This window comes from Drosophila serrata, unplaced genomic scaffold (assembly GCF_035046125.1).
Source record: "Drosophila serrata isolate PLE 108 unplaced genomic scaffold, ASM3504612v1 contig_362, whole genome shotgun sequence".
Classification (NCBI taxonomy): Eukaryota; Metazoa; Arthropoda; class Insecta; order Diptera; family Drosophilidae; genus Drosophila; species Drosophila serrata.
The window spans coordinates 2,695,717-2,717,572 of record NW_028257260.1 but is presented as its reverse complement, the minus strand read 5'-3'; the positions used below and the strand labels follow the sequence as shown (position 1 = coordinate 2,717,572).

Sequence of the window (21,856 nt, the reverse complement as noted above, 5' to 3'; positions counted from 1 at the left end):
TTGTTCAAACTTTGAGCTTTGAAATATTAAAATTTATCCTAATTTTTATTGCTAACTGTTGCCATTTGAAAGTTATATGATAAACTTTTAATTACCTAGAAGCAATTAAAAATAATGCTCAAGAGCTAGACAAGATCCAATACTCATTTGTTGACGCCTTATCAGTAGAAGAGGGCAGTAAAAATGAAATAGGAGCAAATAAAAATTTGATAAAACAATGCAAAAAAAGCGCGAATATTACTACAGATATGGATTTATTATTGCGTGTCCCGCAGCAGATTGCTGCCATCATCCAGGCCGGCAATCCACTCGCAAATCCGCTTAAAGAACTCCGCGTCCACGTGCTCAATGATCCGTACATTCTCTGGATGCTTTTCCCGCTCTCGCAGGTGATCGAGCACCATCTGGCCGCGGGTGTGGGTCCCCCGGAGGTCAACAGTCGCATGCCAGGTACTGTGCTTGCGTATGAACCGGTCTCCGAAGAGCCACACGGCCACTACCAGAGCATCGCAGGGATTCCACGTCTCGTACGTCTCGGTCGTGGGTAGCCACTGAGCGGCCTCCACTTTGTTGAGCATCGTAATGGCCGGATGCTTGGCATCCTTTGCCCTAGCGGCAAATTCCTTCAGGCGCCAGTCCTGCAGATGAAGGAACATTTAAGTATTTGGTGTAACTTTGAGGGGTTCCCCCCAGAATTTGGTGTTTACTCACTATGGATATGTTGAATCTCTCAGCAGTGCAGGGTTCCCAGGGCAGGACGGTGATGGGGCAGCTGCTTCTCAACAGCACAGTGTGCGCAGCTTCCGGATCCGAATGGAAATTGAATTCGGCGGCACGTGAGGAATTCCCCACGCCCTGGTAATTCCCGCCCATGATGAAAATATCTTTGAAGTTTTCCCCAAACTCCTGGCCGTACATGGTATAGCCTAGAGCCAGATTCGTAAGGGGACCCACGGCGAAAACAGTGATCTGTTTGGGCCTCGCACGACATAGATCATATATGGCAGTCACTGCATGCTTTGGCTGCACATAGCTCTCCACCGGATCGCAGGCATCTTCAAGACAATCTCCAAATCCATCGCGGCCATGGAAGTATTTCTTTTCGTCCTCACTCCAAGGGATTAGGGGATCAACAGCGCCCAGATATATAGGGATCTGCGGGAAAGAAATATTAATGATTTAATAGAAATGAAGAAGTTAATGCGAAATCCAAGGGAAGCAGACGTTCCTTGAATGGCTTCTCTTTAATCTCATCCAGGAAGCTTTTCTTTTTCACTCGGATTATCATATTATTTTTCTTGAATTCTTATGTACGATAATTAGCGATCGATGGGATCGGGCTTCATTATTCAATAAGTATTCTTTATTTATATTTACATACGTCTGTTCGGTTGGAGGCCTCGAGTATCCGTCGCATGTTCCGCACCGCACTCTCTCGGCTGGTATTGCCGCATCCCATCGTGGTCACCGCCAGCAGATGGATGCCGTGGCTCTCCGCTGCATGTAGCAGCAGGAGCAGCGCCCAGGCATCGTCGCTGCCACCGTCACAGTCCAGGATGACGTATCTGGGTGCATCTCCTCCTTTGTCGCCGTTTGCCGCTGTGCGTCCGTCTGCCATCGCCGGCAATTGGTGAATGGTGAATGTAAACTGCTGTCCATCGTTTCCACTCGGCTCTAGCCGTATCACGGAATTTCACAACGCCGCTCCGGCTCTGCCCTCCGTTTCGTTGTCCAATCTGTATTCCCGATTCCGTGCCCACATGTGCGATATGTCGCCATGTGTGCAATGCATATCTGCGCTGTATTTCATGTGTTAAGTGAATCAGCTGGCCAGAGAGGGACAAACGTTTGCGAGATGTGTGTGTGGGATTCGTCGGGAATCGGCTTTCTATCTGGTCGACAGGCAAATACCCTTATCAGTGCGGGAAATAGAAAGATAATCCATGTGTAAACACTAATCACCAGTCTTGAAGTATTCTAGGAAAGCATATATGATGTAGGTTTACCTACCCTATCCCTATAATGTCTTGGCATTACATTCTTGCCAAAATGTCCTTAAAATAGTTTATGAAGGTATTTCAGCAATGCAATTGGTATACAACAAATATGAGACTATAGAAGAAAGCAATCTAAATAGTTTGTTAAATTTCTTAACTAAACATATTACTCAAAGTAATGGGACACAAGTAGGAATTCCAGATAATCCACATCCCAAAATGGCGTTAAGGGTAATTGAGTTTATGTTACAATTTAATTTAATAAATCTCTGAGATTCGAAGGGCAACTGGAACTAGAATTACGTTACGTATATTAATAATTCTTTGTGGCAATCGAGTTGCGGCAGGTCGTTGCGATAATAACAGGCTGCGGACTAAAGTCGTATCGCCCACTTGCGACACTTGGATTAATCTATGTAGATTCCCATTTACATATATAGAATACTTGTATAGTTTCAATGTGGGAAGGCAGCCACTTAACATATGTATACATATTATTAAGGTCTTTCGTAATCTACATAAGTATTCTTACTTGCTTGAATGATGCCATTTAATAAAGTAGTTTAACTTAATAAAAATAGTTTAAGTCAAGAGGCTAGATACAGATAGAATATATTTTCGAAATGGAGCTGAAATATTAGTTAAAATATAGTTTAAAGTAAATAAGATTTAAATTCATTAAATACTTACTCAAGTCAAAACGAAGGGAGCTATTATCCATATTGCAGACGGCACTGTAAGTGAGGTGAGTAGAAAACTGCACCCAACTTCACTGCAGTTTCTGGTATTGAGAGCAAGGCTTATCCTGGCATTTAAAGGAATCTATACTCTGTATACACTTATAATTTGATCTATTTATATTTATTGTTTACTTAACTTTTATATTTGAAGGTTTAAAATCAACTAAAAGGGAGCCTGTGACAGCAACAAGACCGAGAAAAAGAAATTCACCACATTAACTCAGCTGCAAAGACGTCTGACACTTGACAGCTGATCAAAATGCTGCGCTTTAATTAATAAAAATTTAATAACAATTTAAGTTAATTTGACAACTTAAAGCTTACAAAAATAAATAATTTGTTATACCAGCGATCCATGGAGTTGAAAAACCATCTTCCCAATATAAAAAAGAAGATGAGGGTGCCTACAATTCGTTCTAAACAATTTGTTCAAAACCCCACTATAATTATGGTTATTTGCGATGTTATTAGCGATAGCAACCTCATGGCGATAGCACAGCATTCGCAATCGATAAAAGCAGACGACACTGCGGGAACAACAAATAATTCGGCATTAAACGGGCCACGATCAGAGCAGCATGGAGAAGAAGGAGCGCCTGGTGGTCTACGACTGCGACATTGGTACGGACGATGCCTGGGGCCTAGCCATGATGCTGCGGGCAGAGGAGCTGACGCTACCCGGCGGCAGAACTGTCAAAGTGGTGGCCATTACCAGCGCCCAGGGCAACACTGACGTGGTCAATGGCACGCTGAACGCCCTGCGGGTGCTCCACACGCTGGACAGGCGGGATGTAAGCAGGTGCTGCCACTAAACCGGTTCTCCCAACTGACTTCTTGTTCTCCCTCCCATCAGGTGCCCGTATTTCAGGGTTGCGCCAAGTCCATTGTGCCGACTAGTTGGAGCTACACCAATCGTTTTCATGGCATAGACGGCTTCAACGACGTGGGTGACTATCCGGTTGTGGATGCGGATAAGGAGGTGCAGCCAGAGCATGCCGTCAATGCCATGTATCGTCTGGCCTGCCAGCATCCCGGTCAAGTGGACTTCCTGCTCTGCGGCCCGCTTACGAACTTTGCCAACTGCATTAATCTGTATGGCGACGCCTTTCTGGACAAGATCGGTGGCGTATACATCATGGGCGGCAATATTCAGGGTAAGGGCAATGTCACCAAGAGCGCCGAGTTCAATTTCATGATGGATCCCGAGGCGGCGCACATATCTCTGACGCACTTGAAGCAGCCAGCGTTGCTTCTACCCTGGGAGCCCTGCATCGATGGCGAGTTTGGTGTAACCCTTGACTGGCGACTCAACGTGCTGGGAGCGGTCCAGCATCCCTTTATGGAGCTCCTCAACAGAGTGGAGCGATCCATGCTGGTGCCTCGTGGCTATGTGAAGTGGATCAGTTGTGATTCCCTGCTGACGGCCACCTATCTCTTCCCCGAGGCAATGATTGCCGATCAGCGGGAGTACTATGCCGCCGTGGAGCTAAGCGGTGTGCATACCCGCGGCCAAATGGTGCTGGATCACCTGCGTGGCCGCAAAGTGGATGACATTCACGGCAAGAAGAGCAATGTGCGCGTCATAAGACGTTTAAATGGCGAACCCTATCGCACGATTATTGCCTTCACGGGATTCCTGCCCGAAACGGATATAGCACAGCTTTGCGGTTAGTCAACTTCTAGGAAGTATGTGTATGTATATATGTACCTATAGATATGTATATGGGAAATTATGTAAAAGAACAAATTGAAGAAATTTTTGGTGCTGTAATCTCTGGTTGAGCCATGTCTTTGCTCTAATCAGAGTCCACTTTATGGCCAGATAAGGGATCAAGTGTAACCTGACTGGGGCAGAGATTAGATGGAAGAAGCCTTCAAATAGAAGTATGTGGTATTAACTATGGCCAAGGTTTATCTCACTCACGTAGGGCAAACGAAGAAAGTCGATTGTAAAAAGGGAAGATAACCCAATTTTAAGGCATTGATAAGGTGCAAAACTCCCTTAAATCCCTTTAAGATCAAACACCTGTGCTGGAAGACATACAATATATAGCAGAAATTAAGAACAAAGAAAGATAAAGAAAAATGCGGTCCCGAAAAAAAAACAAAACCACAAATGATAACAAATAAATCTACTGACATATATAGATACATTTATATATTATATATGCAATTATTTTTGGAAACCACCAGCAGTTGTGTCCAGTCATAGCCATGGACAGTGGCAAGAAGGAACGCTTGGTCATCTTTGACTGTGACATTGGTGCGGACGATGCCTGGGCCTTGGCCATGCTTCTAAGGGCGGAGACGTTGTCCTTGCCCGACGGAAGACATCACAAAGTGATTGCCATTACCTGTGTCCAGGGTAACACGGAGGTGGAGAACGGTTCACTGAATGCCCTCAGGGTGCTCAAGTTGCTGGAGAGGACGGATGTGCCCGTTTTCAAGGGCTGTGCTTTGCCCTTAGTGCCTCGCACTTGGACGAACCCTTCGCGCTACCACGGCAGTGATGGCTTTAAGGACGTAGGCAACTATCCGGAGTTGACCAACTGGCAGGAGCAACTGCAGCCGGAGCATGCCGTCAATGCCATGTATCGCTTGGTCTGCCAGCATCCGAAACAAGTGGACTTTCTGTTGTGTGGGCCACTCACCAACTTTGCAAACTGCATTAATCTGTATGACGACGCATTTCTGGACAAGATTGGAGGGGTGTATATCATGGGGGGGAATATCTATGGCCAGGGTAATATCACCAAGAGTGCCGAGTTCAATTTCATGATGGATCCCGAGGCGGCACATGCAACTCTTGAGCGTTTGAAGGAACCAGCCGTAATCCTACCCTGGGAACCGTGCAAAGATGATGATTTTACCACAACCCTCGACTGGCGACTGCATGAGCTGGGAGCTGGTGAGCATCCCTTTGTCCAGCTCCTGACTAGGGTGGAGCGGGCTATAATGGTGCCACGAGGCATCACAAGGTGGCGAAATCCCGATGCCGCTCTCACGGCTGCCTATCTCTTCCCTAAATCAATGATCCTTGACCAGAGGGAGTACTATGCCGCCGTGGAGCTAAGCGGTGTGCATACCCGCGGCCAAATGGTGCTGGATCACCTGCGTGGCCGCAAAGTGGATGCCATTCACGGCAAGAAGAGCAATGTGCGGATCATCAGACGCCTCAACCGGGAGTCATTCCTCACAATCATTGCCTGGACGGGGTTCCATCCAGGGGCGAACATCGAAGAACTCTGCCAAAGGGATCTCCCAGGAAATATCCAAGCCAATTGAAACTACAAAAATGTCTGGTGTATATATTTCCTAGACTCTACAATCAGTGTTCCATTAAATCGATGCGATGCGAGTGTTCAAATTCACAATGTGCTTTAGACCTACATGCTACTACTGAAAAAAGGTCACCCAAGAAAAGGTCATACAAATTTCTATCTCTATGCGTACTTTTGAGAAAGTAATTTTGGAAAACATTTAGGTTTACAGACAACCTTGTCTGTTAGTTCAATTATTCTTTTTAATATCGAGAGTTTGTTGACAAAAAAAATACATTCAAAACTAATTCAAAAACCTGTTTCACTTTCAAGTTAATGCCAAAAAGGAACTTTAAATATTTAATACAAACATTTTCGACTTATTTCTTGGGTGCTCAACGCAAGTGTACAATAAACTTGATGTATAATATGTATGTATATAAGTATCTAAAAAAGTCTAACTAACACTTTGGATCTCGCAAAAATATAACAACTGCGAGCTACTAATATATGTATATTATATCAAGGCCTTTCTTCGGGCCTCTGGTCTGAGGTTTGTGGCCTGTTAAAGCGTGTTTTTATTCAAGATAATACACATAGTTCCTAAATATTTATGTTTTGTGCGATAGTTGCAATTGACGCTTCATTGTTTTTTTTTATATTTTTTTGTAGCGATTTTACAAATAGAAAAAGTATCTAGAGAACTATAATGTTATTAAATGATCCTCGTTTAAAAAGCAAACCCAGAAATATGTGGGATTATGAGTTGCCTAACTATAATTGAGTGGCAAAATGGTTTTCTTAATAAGTTGCTGTACAAAATTGTTAGGACAGTGCTAGAATTGAGCATTTAAGACAAGAGTAAAGACTTTCGTTTAGATAAGGCCAACTGGAAAAAGACGCTACGAAGGCTGTGACTCTGCACACATTCAAAAAAAGGGTTTTGGAAAGATCATAAACTACATCTAAGATAATTGTGATCTACTCTTGCTTGTGCTTGATATGAAATTCATAATATTAGTTAGTTCTGCTCAATTCCTATATCAATTAGATGCGAGCTATATCAATTACGAGCTATGTTCAATTCAATATACGAATGCCATATGCAGGGATGCCACAGAAATGGCAAGGGATGGCCGAAACATAGATTTATTGATACAGTATCATTATTTTTTTCATAAAGTGATATATAAATTGATTTATTAACGTTCGATATATGTAAAATAAATCAATATTGAACTGGGCCAAAGATAGCTTAAAACTATCACCGTTGGAAAACAAATACAAACAGAAAACTAGTTTGAAAAATTAGTTTTTCAAAACGTTTTAAATTTAAATAAAAGTTTTTCAGGGAAGCTACTCTTGGGCATAAGACGTGCTCTAATTAAATTATGTACCAATCTCTAATTAAGGATTACATGAAAATATGAGATATAATTGGAAATAGGATTGAATATTCATTGGGATATAATTTTCTTGGTATGGCAGTATTTTATCAAATCGATTAAAGGACCATAACTGCGGAGCGTTACGAACAATAGAAGGCACATAGTCACATAAAATTGATAGATTAAATTGTAACAAACGTATGTCTTAGATATTAGAAAAATGTATATAACTCTACGGATTTTGTTTTCCTTTTTAGTTAGAAAGTTATCGACCGCAAGGGGCATCAAGCTGTGGTACAAAAAAAAAAAAAAAAATGTTTCCTTTGTATAACTTCAATAGTGTTTTGCGAGTTTGTTTGTGGTTCCTAGACGGGAATGCCCGTGCGATCCTTGATCTTGCCTAGGACATTTACATGCACCTTGGAGTAACCACTGGGTTTCTTGGAGAGGCCACCGCCAGGAGCAGCGGCGGCACCGGGCAGGGGAACCCCCGCCGCCGTTGATATGCCAACGTCAATTGATGCGGATGCCGAGGACAGGGGCGAGGAGTGCTTGGAGTCATCGAGATGCGAAGATCTCTGCGTAGACAGCAGCAAATCTTCGCTGCTGGGGCGCAGCTGCGCCGAAGAGGATGGCGTATAGATGGGTTGCAGCTTTTCAACCTCATCATCGATGGCCTTAAACTGCCAGCTCCAGTTGGGACGATAGAGGAATGGACGATGATCGAAGCGATTGTCATCCGGACTGTAGCTTTCCGCATGCACCGACGGCGTCAGCACGGTCATCTTATGTCTATTGATAGCATAGCAGCGGAAAAAGTGCTTTACCTTGTCGGCCACTTCCTTGGGACTGAGGTCACCCTTCCAGGTGGCCACCAGGCGGCAGAACATGCTGTAGGGTCCGCAGAAGGATTGCTTGCGCAGGCGTCCGTACTCGGTGAGCTCAGCGTAGGTCATGCCCATATCCTGCTCATCCGTCTGCTGCAGCTCTCCGTTCTCCTGCAGCGGCTCCAGTTCGGCGGTGGGCGGTGCATCTATGATTGACTCCAGCGCCGGCAGATTGAATCTGTAATTGGAATTAATAGAATATCAATAAGAACTTGCTTGCCAACTGATTGATCTGCTTATATCTTACTTATCCTTGGCATAGATCAGAAACCGGCGCAGATCCATCTTGGAGATGCCACCAATCGGATTGATGTCCGCCGAGGAGCAGTCATACTTGGTCAGATAACCGCGCAGCGACTCATCCACATTGGCCGAACCGAGGACAAGGAGTCCGCCTGGCCGGTTACGTACCCAAAGCATCAGCTGGGCAAAGATGTAGGCGAGCACCATCCGAATACGTGACTGAATGTTCTGCAGCGCCAGATTCTGGCGGGCACAGCCACCTTGCGTCTTGAACCGGGGCGTGAGACCCGTCACCGCATTGAATATCCCGAGCAGAGCATTAACCGCCAAATCGATGCTTATCTCGATGTGATAGCTGCCCAACTGGTTGGCCAACTGAGCGGCCCTACGCCTTGTCTCCTTGCTGCTATTCACGCTGCCCATGAAGCAGGTCACCAACAGGCGGTTGCACAACCCGGCGGCATTATCCGGCGTATACTCCATATCGGCCAGAATCTTGCGTATGTCGTGAAGCACCTGAGCATCACCAAGCTGGACAGCCTGGACGATCTGACGACACATGGAATGCACAATGGTGGCCGAGCTGCTGGAGTCAACCCCTCCGCTCAGGGGCAAAAAGAAGCCACCCTGTCCCGACCGCCTCAGATAGTCCCATAGCCAGCAGGCGGGACCCAGTGCGATCTCCTCCTCCGGTGTGTGATTCGGCCAGTTGAGGGGCGGCGTGGAGGTCTTGAAGATGTCACTGTGCGTCGACATCTCAAAGTCGCAATGAATCCGCGGATAGTTGGCCGCTCCGGCAGCCGTCGAGCAGCGAGAACGCTGGCTAACGCGATAGGCACGGATCTCCTCCAGATCGATGGTGGCCAACGTAACCTCCACATCCTGAAGGGCAAACTGCTGTCCGCGGGCCAGGAGCTCACCGTTCAGAGCAATGGCCGAGCAGCCGTTAAAGTACACCCGCTGACCATCGCAGCCACGCAGATTGCTGAAGAGATAGGCACCGCCGGCCTTGAAGCTGGCATTCCGTATCAAATCGGTGGTGATGTGAGCCTTCCTTAGCTCCATGTAACTGCCGGAACTGTTGACGATCAGCTCGACGCCAGCCAGTGACATCTCGATGTGTTTGCTTCGCACATTCCACAGCTCCTCGCAGATCTCGTAGCCGAGGCAAGTATCCCTGGTGGCTATGACCGCATCCCCGAATGGCACCGTCTGCTGGCCCGTATGCTGGGCAATCATACGCGGCAGGACAAACTCCTCCGTCTGCAGGGACTTGGTCCAGGCGGTGAACCAGCGTGTCTCACGATAGTTGCCATCATCGCACATTGCCATCTTTGGCCGGATCAGCAGAAGCTGACGATTAAAGAACGCCACACGGCAATTATAGGCCACATTGCGATGCATCACCGGCATGCCCACATCCACCAGCATGTTGTCGCTGTCCGATATAAGATGTTTATATAAGTTTTTCGCAGGAAAATGGGACAGAAAATTCATACTCACCAGATGGGCGACATCATTACCTCCAGCAGCACCTCCCACGAATGCAGGAATGTGTCCGGCTCACGGAAATGATCCTCGCAGCTGTAGCCGCTGTGGGAGAAAGGATATGAGAACAACTAAACTTAAGTTTGTTAATTATTCAATACTTACCAAACCTCCAGCTCTGGTCCGGTGCGATAGCTGGCACCCATATCCTTGGCCTCCAAGATGGATTGCAATATCCTTGCCATATTGCCCTCAAAGTCCAGGGCCCACTGATTCAGTGTGGACACCGCCACAGTCACTTTGCGTCCCATTCTGGCTGCTTACTGCTTTCGTCCTGTATCCTGCGATTGGTTCCTTATTGCACTTGGTTTTATATCTCGTTTTATTGTCGTTAGTAGTTCAGAAAATTCGGCAGTTATCAACTGAAATGAAGGAACGGTGAGAAAACTTTAATTAATTGCCAGCAAGGATATGCACAATGCGGTTGCAATTAATTTGATGGCTGCGATTCAGATTCGAATTGAACTCGGCGGCCTCACGGCTTTTCTCGTCTGTGTGGACTTTGTTGATTTTGAAGCCGTGTTTGTTGTTGCCACTGCGATTGGTATTTGTTGTTGCCACTATTGTTGCTATTATGGCCATATATCTGGGTTATTGATCAAACAAGCCGGCCTCCGAAATGGGCCTGCTGACGTAGCCGGCATCTAAAATTAGAGCCAGCCGCCGGAATGGCTTCAAATTAACCCATTGCAGTAAATCTTTTTCAAAAGTTGGAACTTTAATGAAGTAAGGTGAGGTCTAATATTTTATATTCCAAAAAATATTTTTTTGTCAAAGTAAACCTAGATATAAAAAATATATATTTAAACATCTATCGTGCTGCATTTAAACTACTCTTCAACTTTGTCAAATAAAACCAAGAAAGAAAGCTAACTTCGGCACGACGAAGTTTTTATACCCTTGCAGATTGAAATTCGATCACTAGGAATTTATACAATTTAAATTATACATTATATATTTATGTTAAAAAACACTGATTTGCATTTTCCTCTACTTTTAACGATCGTTTGTATGGCAGCTATATGATTTATAAAATTGTACACAAAATGCTAGATTAATATATAATTGCTATATATCAAATTTAATGAAAATCTGTTGAAAATTGGAAAAGTTATAATTTTTTTTTCTTCAAATTTTCCGATCGTTCCTATGGCAGATATATATATGTATATATATAGTCCACCGATTCGCCATTATCCAACTTATATACTAGTAAAATTATGTACAAGAATAACTCCATAGTTTCATAGCTTGCACTTAAATTTGTTCCAAAACAAATCTCGCACATCTGTGCATTTGATTCCCAACTGGTTCTAACTTCCCCGGAACGAAGTGACTTCTATCAGCCAAGTATCAGATATGTGTTGTGTTACAAAAGTTGCAAGTCATTGTTTACTAGTGTTCCAAATTAGTAACTGATCATACATGTTTACTAGTCATAGATAATCACTGATCATAGTTATTTGCTGGCCATAGTTAATTATTGTTTATAGTTACTTACTGATCAAAGTTAGTTAATGGTCATAGCTTCTTACTGGTCATAGTTACTTACTGGTCATAGTTAATTACTGATCATAGTTCTATATATCGTCCGATTATTGCTATGCCAGCTATATATATAGTCCACCGATTCGCCATTATTCGACTTATGTACCAGTAAAATTATATACAAGAATAACTCGGTGGTTTCATGGCTTTGTCTTAAATTTGTTCCAAAACAAATCTCACACATCTGTACATATGATTCTCAACTGGTTCTAACATCCCCGGAACGAAGTGACTGCTGCCAGCCAAGTCTTAGATATGTGTTGTGTTACAAAAGTTGCAAGTCATTGTTTATTAGTGGTCAAAATTAGTAACTGATCATACATATGGTCATAGATACTTACTGATCATAGTTAATTACTGGTTGAAAGAAACTTAATGATCCTCTAACAACCGTTACTTTTGCAGTTATATTATATAGTATTTCGATTTTCATAAACAGGTCAGGGATTAACCCAAAAAAGACAGCTTAATCCTGAAGAAACACCCTGAAACATAAGTAATCGAAGCCTTTACAGGGTTAAGCTGTCTATTTCGGGTTAATCACTGGCCTTAACCCGCCCCAGTGTGTGTAGCACTTCGGAAATTCCCCATCAAGTTGTGGAATTTCCGGTGCTATGGCTACTTCCTCACCTAGACTACGGTCCCAACTCTCATATATCATTATTCATGACGCACTTTTGGCATTTCAAACTGCAAAAATTGAAAGCCAAGAGAATAGCGGCTACACAGAGATAAGCTTAAGAGTGCTAACTATTTTTCAGTTCATTTAGATACATATTTCATAGTTGAAAAAGATATCAAAACAATAACCTAATAAAATCTAATCTAAAATCTAATCTCTAGGGGTTGTGATGACAAATCGTGTGGGTTTTTTTACGCATGACTTCCTTTCCTAGTGCTCAATTCTGATATAAATGGTAAAATAGAATGAACAATAAGACATATTAGCTTAAGGCTTATAAAAGCAATATTTATTGACTTTTTATATATATTTTTCTCTGTGTTTTTGGCCACCACCTGTCCCCCTGTCTCACTTAACCGAAAAAACCTTATGCAAATTTACTTTGCCAAGCGGCAAAAGTTTAAAACACGCAGCACACACACACTCAGGCACACACACACACACACTCAGGCACACACACACACACACTTACATGCATGTAGTATGCATGCAGGAGGTGATATTTCGCATAAAGTTCAGAGTTCATTTTGTTGGCCCGTAGAAGTCGCGCATATTTCATTTCTCCTGGTTGATGGCTGACAGGAGCACTCTCCCGGGCCCAAGCCAAAACCCTCAAAAAAACCCTCAGATTTCACCTCCCTCACCAGGAAAGTCTGACAAAGTTGCGTTTAGGATTTTTTGACGCCTCCATGTGTGTGTGTAGGAGAATGTGTGAGATGGACTGTCAGTTGGCAGTTCAAATAGAAAGCTTTTATAGCGATGAGGCCAGAAACTAGAAAAATAGCTAACTCAGTTAGGAAATATAAAAATAATAATAATGATAATAACTAAATAAGTACTCAGTATCTAAACGTATTTAGGGAGCTTTTTTTTACACAAAATTCTAGATTAATATGTAATGGCTATATATCAAATCTGATGAAAATCTGTTAAAAACTGCAAGTTATAATTTTCCTATTGTTCCTATATCAGATATATATATATATATATATATATATATATATATATAGTCAACTTATATACTAGTAAAATTATATATAATAATAACACGATAGTTTTATAGCTTTGTCTTAAATTTGTTCCAAAACGAATATCGCACATCTGTGCATATGATTCCCAACTGGTTCTAACATCCCCGGAACGAAGTGACTTCTGCCGGCCAAGATTCAGATATGTGTTGTGTTACAAAAGTTGCAAGTCATTGTTTACTAGTGTTCAAAGTTAGTAACTGATCATACATATTTTCTGGTCATAGATAATCACTGATCATAGTTACTTGCTGGCCATAGTTAATTAGTGTTTATAGTTACTTACTGATCATAGTTACTTGCTTATCATAGTAACATACTTATCTTAGTTATTTACTGATCATAGTTAATTACAGATCATAGTTCTATATATCGTCCGATTGTTCCTATGCCTGCTATATATATAGTCCACCGATTCGCCATTATTCGACTTATATACGAGTAAAATTATATAGACTCCATAGTTTCATAGCTTTGTCTTAAATTTGTTCCCAAAAAAATCTCGCACATCTGTGCATATGATTCACAACTGGTTCTAACATCCCCGGAACGAAGTGACTGCTACCAGTCAAGTCTCAGTCTTGTGTTATGTTACTAAAGTTGCAAGTCATTGTTCAGTGTTCAATGTTAGTAACTGATTAGTGTTAATAGTTACTTACTGATCATAGTTACTTGTTAATCATAGTAACATACTGATCATAGTTATTTACTGGTGTATTTTGTTAAAATCTGCCCATGTTTATTGACAGATAAGCTTTCAGTAACTAAGGAAACACATGCAATGGTTAATTATATTTAAAAAAAACAGCCTAGAATTTTTAATTATTCATAAAGTCCCTTTATAATTCCTTTATAATTTAAAATAAATTTGAATAACTTCTATCAAATATTTTTGAATGCTTGTCTTTACACTGCTTTTATATGTATATGAAATAATAATTAAATAAAAGTTATACAGAACTACAGATATTAAAATGCTTTTCTCCAAGAACCTTTTTTTCGTTAAGTCGTGTTGGAATTAATTAATAATTATAATTCGTAGATTAAAATTTCAAATTGAAAACAAAAAAATAGCCATTTCTGGCGGGTCAAATGGACAATAACAACACCACCAGCTCAGGTGTTCTGTGAGGGGGAAAGGGGGCTGAGTGTGTGCGTGTCGCAAGTAAAATGCATTGAACTTTGAACCGCAGCAAAGGGCAAAGCTCAGGGAATAAAAAAATAAAAAAAACTGGAGAAAGCGGGAATGCAGCTAAAAAATGAGAAGAAAAAAACTTCTGCCAATTGGCAGCCAATTTTAATGGCACAAAATCACCGGTGCAGTGAGGGGACTGAAAGGGGGATCTGATAAATATGCCAGTACATACGATTATCTAGCATAAGGGGTGTCCAAAAAAAATGGGCATAAATTATATATTAATCGGACAAGTTATAATATATTTTTGATTTATTTATTTGATTGTATAATATTTTCCCCAAAAATAACTAATATAATTTAAAAAAAAGTAGAGAAATAACTTTACAGTTTGCATTTCAATTATAGGAACGTATCGGTATTCCATATTTTTATATTACCATTTATTGGTTAAATCAATATTTTTAAAATTACCAGAACTAAGCCAAAAGTGCATTCATTTTAATTCGGAAAGATTTGCTATGTTAGTTTTTTTTTATGTTAATAAATCTGCATACTCAATTTAAATTTTTAAAATATTGAATTTTTTATCAATTTTTGATTATTTTAATGATGTAACCCCTTATAAAATTTTGAAAAAATGGCAAAAATTTTGTTTTCCTCCCAACATGGCTAGAAAGATTCGCCTGTTAATGCTGATCAAGAATATATATGATTTAAAGGGTCGGAAATGGGTCCTTCCTTGATTAAAATTATATTTTTCTCTGCAAGATTCTTGAAATGGAAATTTTTATTTTATAATTTTTTAATATTTTATTGGAACAATCAAAGTTTATAAATCGCACAACTATGTCAAAAATTCATTAACTTCAATTTGGACATGGGTTAGGTTTTTTAAGCTTTATAAATCTACATACCTTAGAGATAATGTTTGTAAAAACAAGATTATTGAAAATGTTTCAATAGACCCCCTTAAAAATTGTATATGATATTTTTTGAGAAAAATCAAAGTTTACAAATTGCATAACTACGTCAAAAATGCCTTAATTTTGATTCGGAAAGCGTTCCAGTGTTAGTTTTTTAAAGGTTAATAAATCGGCATACTCGATTAACAATCAAAATTGTTTTCGATTTTTGCAAATTTTAACGATCTAACCCCTTTCCTTTTTTTCAAAAAATTTCAAATTTTTGAAAAAATTCGTTTTTTTTCCGGAGATACCTAGAAAGATTTGCCTCTTGATGCTGATATATATACATATGTATATATATGATCAAGAATATATATATTTATATGGTGGGAAATGGCTCCTTTACTGCGTTTCAAATTTTGATTTAAATTATTATACCCTGGAAGGGTATAAAAACATATTAATGCAATTGAAAATATTTATATTCTTTCGATCCGACACCCAATGACACCCTGTTTCCCGATGGACTCGCATGTGCATATTGTGGCTCCTAGGTGCTGGCACGCCAGCTGGTCCGCTTTCCCAACTTGCCAGCGGTTCGCGGGAAAGTGGGAAATGAAACTGGAACTTTGGCCTGGGGACAGGGACAGGGACAGGGAGACCCATTGGCAGCGACGCCGCATCCCGGAGCAGTGCGGCCGCCGCCATGCCGCCATTTTCCGCTTTTCCGCTGATAGCTGCCACTAATGCAACTAATTCGCTTTGATTTGTTTGCCAGCCCGCGTCGCATTGTCACGAAGTGCTCCGTTTCCGTTTCCGTTGGCGTTGCCGTTCTTCGACACCGAATTTTCCGGCTTTTCCTAGCGGCATCCGATCCCATCCGATGGCCAGTAGCCAGCCAGTCATCCGGTATCCGGCGTCGGACGCCGTTCACCGTTAACAATTTGCCGTTAAAAGCCATTTCCGCCGGAAATAAACACCCGCAAAAAATGCATCTAGTTTTATATAGTATTTGTGATGTGATTTCTTGAATAATTATTATGACTTTGTATTTAAGTAAAGGTAAAAAGTGGTAAACATAAGACTCGTGGATTATGTTTTTCTAGACACTCCCTAAAAAGGTTATATATATTTTGTATAATTTTAATAAAAGCTAAGAAAGTAATTTCTTTTCTAAGCGTGTTCTTAAGAAAATCTCTTCCCTACTTATGAAATTAATGTTTTCCCAGAAAAAGCAACATCTTTCATTTGGATTTGTCATTTCTTTCAAGAGAATGTCCTTGTTTTTTGTTTTTTTTAAGTGCTGCAAATAAATTGAGAGAAAAACTTGAAGTGTGCCTGTGAGAAATACAAATTCAACCTCAGGTGCTTTTTGTTTTCCTTTGTTGAAAAGTATGCCTGGAGATCACAGTTCAATTCGATTCTTAATACATTTTAGACTTCAGTAATTACATCCACAAAAAGCTCGTTCCTTCACACAGTTTATCCAAGGTATTATCCCAAAACACACACACGCGCCGTAACATCATCGTTCAGTCCGCGTGTCATCCAAATTGAACAAAATTCTAATAGTGCAAGGACGAAACAAGAGTGGAGAAAGTTAACCAGATCCCGAAAAATCCCAAAAAAGATTGAAACCGTCAGCATGCAGAAGGGCGTCAAGGACAAGGAGAACAGGACAATGGCAACAGTACCGGAACCCTGCCAACATCAGCAGCTGCAGCAGCAACAGAAGCAGCAGCAACCGCAGCAGCAGCAACAGCAGCAGCAACAACCGCAGCAGCAGCCGCCGTCCAAACAAAATGAGGGTAAGTCAGCATCTAACTGTGAATAAGGATCCTTTTTTTGCTTAAAATTTAATTTGATTTTGAATATTTAACCAAACATTGATAGCTTATGATGCGGCTTTATCTTTGATATGATTCTAGTTAATTTTATAAGAAACAATGCAAATCAAATGTGCCTTAGGAAAGCAGAAAAAATGCAGCTCTTGAGATTACAACGACAAATCATGTGTCCCTTTCTTCATTATATCTTATGCCCAAAATTTTATATGGGAACAAATGATCAATTATTGCTTAATAATCCCTACGGTTTGATTTTGATATGTTGAGGTGTTATAATAACGTTGTTATGAGGGAACTAGAGATCAAGGCTTTTTAATCCCAACGTTTCCTTTTTGATTTTACACTATATTCTTTGCATATATCTTAACTATGGTCAATAATGGCTTGATAATAAGTTAATATATATATAAGCTAACAGCTCTTGGAATAAATGAATTAAATGAGTTAACAAAATATAAGTTAATTAAACTATAATTTGTTGCAAACTAAAACATAAAACTCAAGTTTCTTAAGACGTCTATTCCCTAGGGGCATGTAAACCAGTTTAGGGATTAATAAAATCAATTAGGCTGGTACTACTGATACGAAAATTGCCCAAAAAATAAATCAAAGCTCACCCACTTCGTTAGATTTGCCGCAGTTTTTGGTTTTCCTTTCTTTTTCGTTTTTTTTTTTTTGCCTGGCATTTGACGTACCTGACGCCTGACGTCCACCGTAAATAGTTGCAAAATTGTTTCTTTTTTTGGTGCCGGCGTCTATTTTGGGCTCGGCTCTAAATGCATATCAATAACGAAACAAAAAAAAAGGAAAAACGAAAAACTAAAAAACGAAAAAAAGGACTAAGGAATAAGGAAAAGCCGAGCACTTTGCCGCCCCATACTGGCTCTTGTCACTGTCTTGACTTGAAAGGCGGGAAAGGACGGACGGAGCGGACGGATGGGCTTCACTGTACTGCGGGCGGCCGCAGCCAAAAATACAAAAATACTACACGAAACCATTGAGCAAACACAACAATAAGTATATATAGTGAAGTGTAGAGTATGGAAAAAACAATGGAGGAGAGACGCAACCAATTGGTAAAGCGAAATGACAACGCCAGGACATGCAAGCGCGAGTGCGAGGAGGCCGGAGCAAGGCTACGATTGCAGGGGGAGCGGGTATATTTCTTTTTTTCGGGGATCAAGGATTGGGTATATTGTATATGGAGGTGCCACTGGATATTGTGTTGGTGTTGCACCAAAGGGTTGGGGGGGTGTGGGTTTGGGTTACCACCGCGGGCCCCTAATGACGCATTGCAGACAAAAACGACATGACGCCTCGTGGAAACTTCGCCGCCGGATATGGTTTGCTATAGGTGTGACGGCCAGCGGAAGTGGCTGATTATATTCACGATTATCAATCGATAACTTTGGCAATCGGAGACTAACTATTAGAAATTCAATTCGATATTATAAAATCTAATATTTTCTTAGAATTCTATTGAAGATTAGTAATTAATTCAGTGTTCGATACTCAGGGTTGTTTATAAATTAAGCATTCATTTTTTTATAAATTCGTTATCTCAATAATTGATTGATACTTTTTTCTTATATTAAAAAACTATATGTTATTAGTAATAAGTTCACTTTGCGATACTTAGTTCTCTTTTATAGAATTTAACATAACTTCTTTTATAAACGATAATTTTGTCTTACATTGCATACCAATTTTTGGTAAACTGTCTAATTACCTAATTACTTATTATATATATTTTTTGTTTACATATTACATTACAAACTTGCGTTAGGGGGCTAATAAACAGTGTATCGTCGCTGCAAAAAATGGGCTAAAAAGCCTTTGTGGGGGGGGGGGGAGGATCTGTGCCACATTTCGACACAGTGTTTCCCTTGCGTGGCGCCACCGCCAAGTCATTGAGATTGAGCCGCCCGTAAGGACCTCTTCTCTAAGGACGTCCCGACGCTGCCAGGCCGCTGTCAAATGCCAATAAGCCGACATCGTCTCCATCTCCGGGCCAAAAACAACTAAGCCCAGAGCTGAAAAATTGGTGCCAAGCGGGCCATGCAAAACACACAAATAGCGCGAGCTCGCGGCATAAAAAAAAAAGAAAAAACGGGCTTGGGAGCTTAAAGAAGGCTCCGTCGTGAGGCAGGAGTCCATAGAATTGCCAAATCAGCTATTTCTATTGCCTATTTTGGCTATCAATCCTGAATCCTCATTCTTATGTTTATTATTTGACATCATTTAATGTTGTGGAAGACACCCAAGTATTACATTTTGTACTTTTCAAAATTGCATTTCGAAATCGCAACAATCTGTCATCGCCAAATGACATTTTTAAATGTCTTGAGGCTAAATTGAAATGCTACATTAATGTCAAAAGCTTTCGGGAAAAATGTTTATTGATGCCAAACCTAAACGAGTCTTAGCCATACAATTACAAATATAAACATTTTGCGGCAATGATAAATTCATTTGTAAATTGTTATTTATTTTTTCTAAGAACGACGACAATTAACAACATTGTAATTTGTGGTTGATCTAAGAAATTTAAATGCTACAAAGGGAGTTTATTCGCTACTATTAACTATTTTAAACTCTGTTATCGAATGATACTTTATACTTTATTTTGTGGATTGATTAATATCCTTTTGGATATTCCGTATTCTTCTGAGAATAAAAAACTATTTCGATATGGCTAATTATTCACATTTCTTCATTTTCAGATGCTTATATTTTTTATTACTTCTCGAATTTCGACAACACTGATGGCAATCCTTCACGCGCCACAAAACAAAAATGGGGGTAAAATGGCGGGATTTCAATGGTAAAGTAGGGAAAGGGATGGTGGCCGAGGACCACATGAGCATTTGTCCCGGCTCAAACGGGATTTAGCTAGCATATTTTGTATTATATATAGAAATATTTTAAAATTGCAAAACAAAGCCAGCTGAAGTGGGGGCGGTGGGGGTTGTGAGAGAAGAGTAACTGGAGTGGGCGGTGGTTTTTTGGGGGCAGGGTTCTTTGTTGCGCTGTTTATAGCCCATGTCGTGCGCAATTTATGTTAATCACAGCGGAGTTGCACGGGCGGGCTTGGGGTTTCTTCTGTTTTTTTTTTTTTTTTTTTGACGTGGGAGTGGGTTCAAAGGGGTTACAGTGCCCCCTACTTCTGATCCCTCTGCCACGTGTAGTAGGCCTACAACAAAATAACGAAAAACTATTTCGTTTTTTCTGGGTTTTTCTTAAATACTCTGCAGTTCTATACTGGGTTGAAGTCCATATAATTTTAAATTGATTTTTCTAACTAAAATATCTGTATTTATAAGATAAAAACAATTGGAAATATGAGAAAATTCTTCACTAAACGTGATTTGTCCTTCAAACTTTGGGGTTATATATTTTGGCACTGCGCTTTTGTTTATTAGCTTAAAATATTAAAAGCAAAAGTATCTCATGAATGCATTCCCTGAAATCGTCTCTAATCCTAATAAGTATGCAATAAATGTAATTGGCTGAGAACTCTCTTTTTTGGAGGGTGTTTACCCCATCGGTGCTTGATCCTGGGCCTTCGTCGCTTATATTTTTTTTGTGTATTTTGGTTGCTGTTGTTGCTTTCCTGGTCGGTGCGGTGCCTTGCACAAAGGCAACGCCGTGGCAGCAACAATTTTAATGCCGTGGTTTACTGTGATTCGCAATTTCGCCAAAGGCAGCGGCAGAGGCGGCAGAAGCGCCGGCAGCGACAGAGGCCACCATTGTCGTCCGAGTTTAGTTGGTTTTGTAGCTTCAGTCAGCCGTTGCGCTAGCAGCTGAGCTGAGCGAAGAAGAGTGCGACCAGAGTCTCGACTCGACTCTACTCTACTCGAGATAAACCGTTAGGCCGGACAGGCACGCGCGTCATCTTCCTTTTTTTTTGCAAGTGCGTGCGTCCGTGTCCCTGTGTGAGTGTGTGTCATGGAGGATGAAAGCTTGCGAGCGAGACAGGCTGCTGCGCGGGAGGTATCAGCATCCTTCTCTCGCCTGCTAAGAACCCTAAGCTCGGCTTCAATGACACGACGTCGCTGCCCCCTTGCCCACCTGCAGCCACTGTGTGGTCGCCCAAGGGAGAGGGACGACAATACGTCCAGCGAAAGATGCGACAGCAGCTTCAGTGATGACAGCAACAACAACACAAAACTGGAGAGAGAAAGCGAAAACGAGGGGGAGGAGGAGGAGGAAGAGGAGGAGCACAAGAAGCAGCATGTGGAAGAGCAGACAGGAACGGAGGCACAGGAGGAGCAGGAAGGGCTGAAGAGAGAGGGCACTGTTAATGTGAATGTGGTGAGAGCGAACTTCAAATGCAATGACATGGAATGCTCTTTGGTCCTCGGTGACTATGTGAATGGTGAGTGTCGTTAGATATTTCCCCACCCGTAACCACCACTTCCTACCCTGTAACCACTCAAGATGCTTACTCAAGCGCTGTCGCCGGATAATGAAGATTGAATTCAATTTGATGTGAGATAGCTCGCAAAGTGGAACAAAGAAATAACAAAAGAAGCTTGCCATCGTCAGCGGTTTAGCTACCGTACACTTTTTGGGGGGACGGAACTTGAAATACCGTTGAAAAACTAAAAAACTTAAATGTTTAAAAAAAAACAAGCTTTCTCTT

At 41.2% G+C, this 21,856-nt stretch overlaps 5 protein-coding genes across 21 annotated transcripts in view; 3 read left to right on the top strand and 2 right to left on the bottom strand.

The window, feature by feature from the left end:
- Window positions 1–235: 235 nt before the first annotated feature.
- Window positions 236–2,413, bottom strand: LOC110175976 (nucleoside hydrolase). The gene is made up of 3 exons (XM_020942171.2): window positions 1,382–2,413; window positions 712–1,155; window positions 236–638 (listed from the first exon to the last, which is right to left on the bottom strand). Exons 1-3 carry the CDS (start codon window positions 1,616–1,618, stop codon window positions 258–260), a joined length of 1,062 nt encoding a protein of 353 aa, XP_020797830.2. The 5' UTR covers window positions 1,619–2,413; the 3' UTR covers window positions 236–257.
- Window positions 2,414–2,949: 536 nt separating this feature from the next.
- On the top strand, window positions 2,950–4,493 carry LOC110176063 (nucleoside hydrolase). Its single transcript, XM_020942284.2, has 3 exons — window positions 2,950–3,137; window positions 3,209–3,528; window positions 3,591–4,493. Exons 2-3 carry the CDS (start codon window positions 3,316–3,318, stop codon window positions 4,407–4,409), a joined length of 1,032 nt encoding a protein of 343 aa, XP_020797943.2. The 5' UTR covers window positions 2,950–3,137; window positions 3,209–3,315; the 3' UTR covers window positions 4,410–4,493.
- A 179-nt stretch (window positions 4,494–4,672) lies between these two features.
- LOC110176062 (uncharacterized) lies at window positions 4,673–6,313 on the top strand. The gene is made up of 2 exons (XM_020942281.2): window positions 4,673–4,726; window positions 4,934–6,313. The coding sequence occupies exon 2, from the start codon at window positions 4,952–4,954 to the stop codon at window positions 6,020–6,022; it is 1,071 nt and encodes a 356-aa protein (XP_020797940.2). The 5' UTR covers window positions 4,673–4,726; window positions 4,934–4,951; the 3' UTR covers window positions 6,023–6,313.
- Nadsyn (NAD synthetase) overlaps window positions 6,019–21,856 on the bottom strand; it is a 44,029-nt gene continuing 28,191 nt past the window's right edge. For both annotated transcript variants that reach the window (XM_086839197.1, XM_020942280.2), the window contains exons 4-7: window positions 10,169–10,425; window positions 10,019–10,108; window positions 8,520–9,953; window positions 6,019–8,450 (exon numbers count right to left, since the gene is read on the bottom strand). In XM_086839197.1, coding sequence (XP_086695323.1) covers window positions 7,751–8,450; window positions 8,520–9,953; window positions 10,019–10,108; window positions 10,169–10,314 — 2,370 coding nt within the window. In that variant the 5' untranslated portion in view covers window positions 10,315–10,425 and the 3' untranslated portion in view covers window positions 6,019–7,750. The remainder of the gene's footprint in view (window positions 8,451–8,519; window positions 9,954–10,018; window positions 10,109–10,168; window positions 10,426–21,856) is intronic.
- Nna1 (Nna1 carboxypeptidase) overlaps window positions 16,650–21,856 on the top strand; it is a 33,004-nt gene continuing 27,797 nt past the window's right edge. For all 16 annotated transcript variants that reach the window (XM_086839190.1, XM_086839189.1, XM_086839187.1 and 13 more), the window contains exon 1: window positions 16,650–17,172. In XM_086839190.1, the coding sequence (XP_086695316.1) occupies window positions 17,010–17,172 (163 nt within the window). In that variant the 5' untranslated portion in view covers window positions 16,650–17,009. The remainder of the gene's footprint in view (window positions 17,173–21,856) is intronic.

Bases quoted from the DNA above. Each gene is read 5' to 3' on its own strand.
- LOC110175976 (XM_020942171.2), bottom strand. From the start codon at position 1,618: ATGGCAGACGGACGCACAGCGGCAAACGGCGACAAAGGAGGAGATGCA. The intron at 1,156-1,381 runs GTATGTAAATAT...TCTTTCCCGCAG, and splicing joins AGGCCTCCAACCGAACAGAC to ATCCCTATATATCTGGGCGC. The intron at 639-711 runs GTGAGTAAACAC...CTTCATCTGCAG, and splicing joins AGAGATTCAACATATCCATA to GACTGGCGCCTGAAGGAATT.
- LOC110176063 (XM_020942284.2), top strand. From the start codon at position 3,316: ATGGAGAAGAAGGAGCGCCTGGTGGTCTACGACTGCGACATTGGTACG. The intron at 3,529-3,590 runs GTAAGCAGGTGC...CCCTCCCATCAG, and splicing joins ACACGCTGGACAGGCGGGAT to GTGCCCGTATTTCAGGGTTG.
- LOC110176062 (XM_020942281.2), top strand. From the start codon at position 4,952: ATGGACAGTGGCAAGAAGGAACGCTTGGTCATCTTTGACTGTGACATT.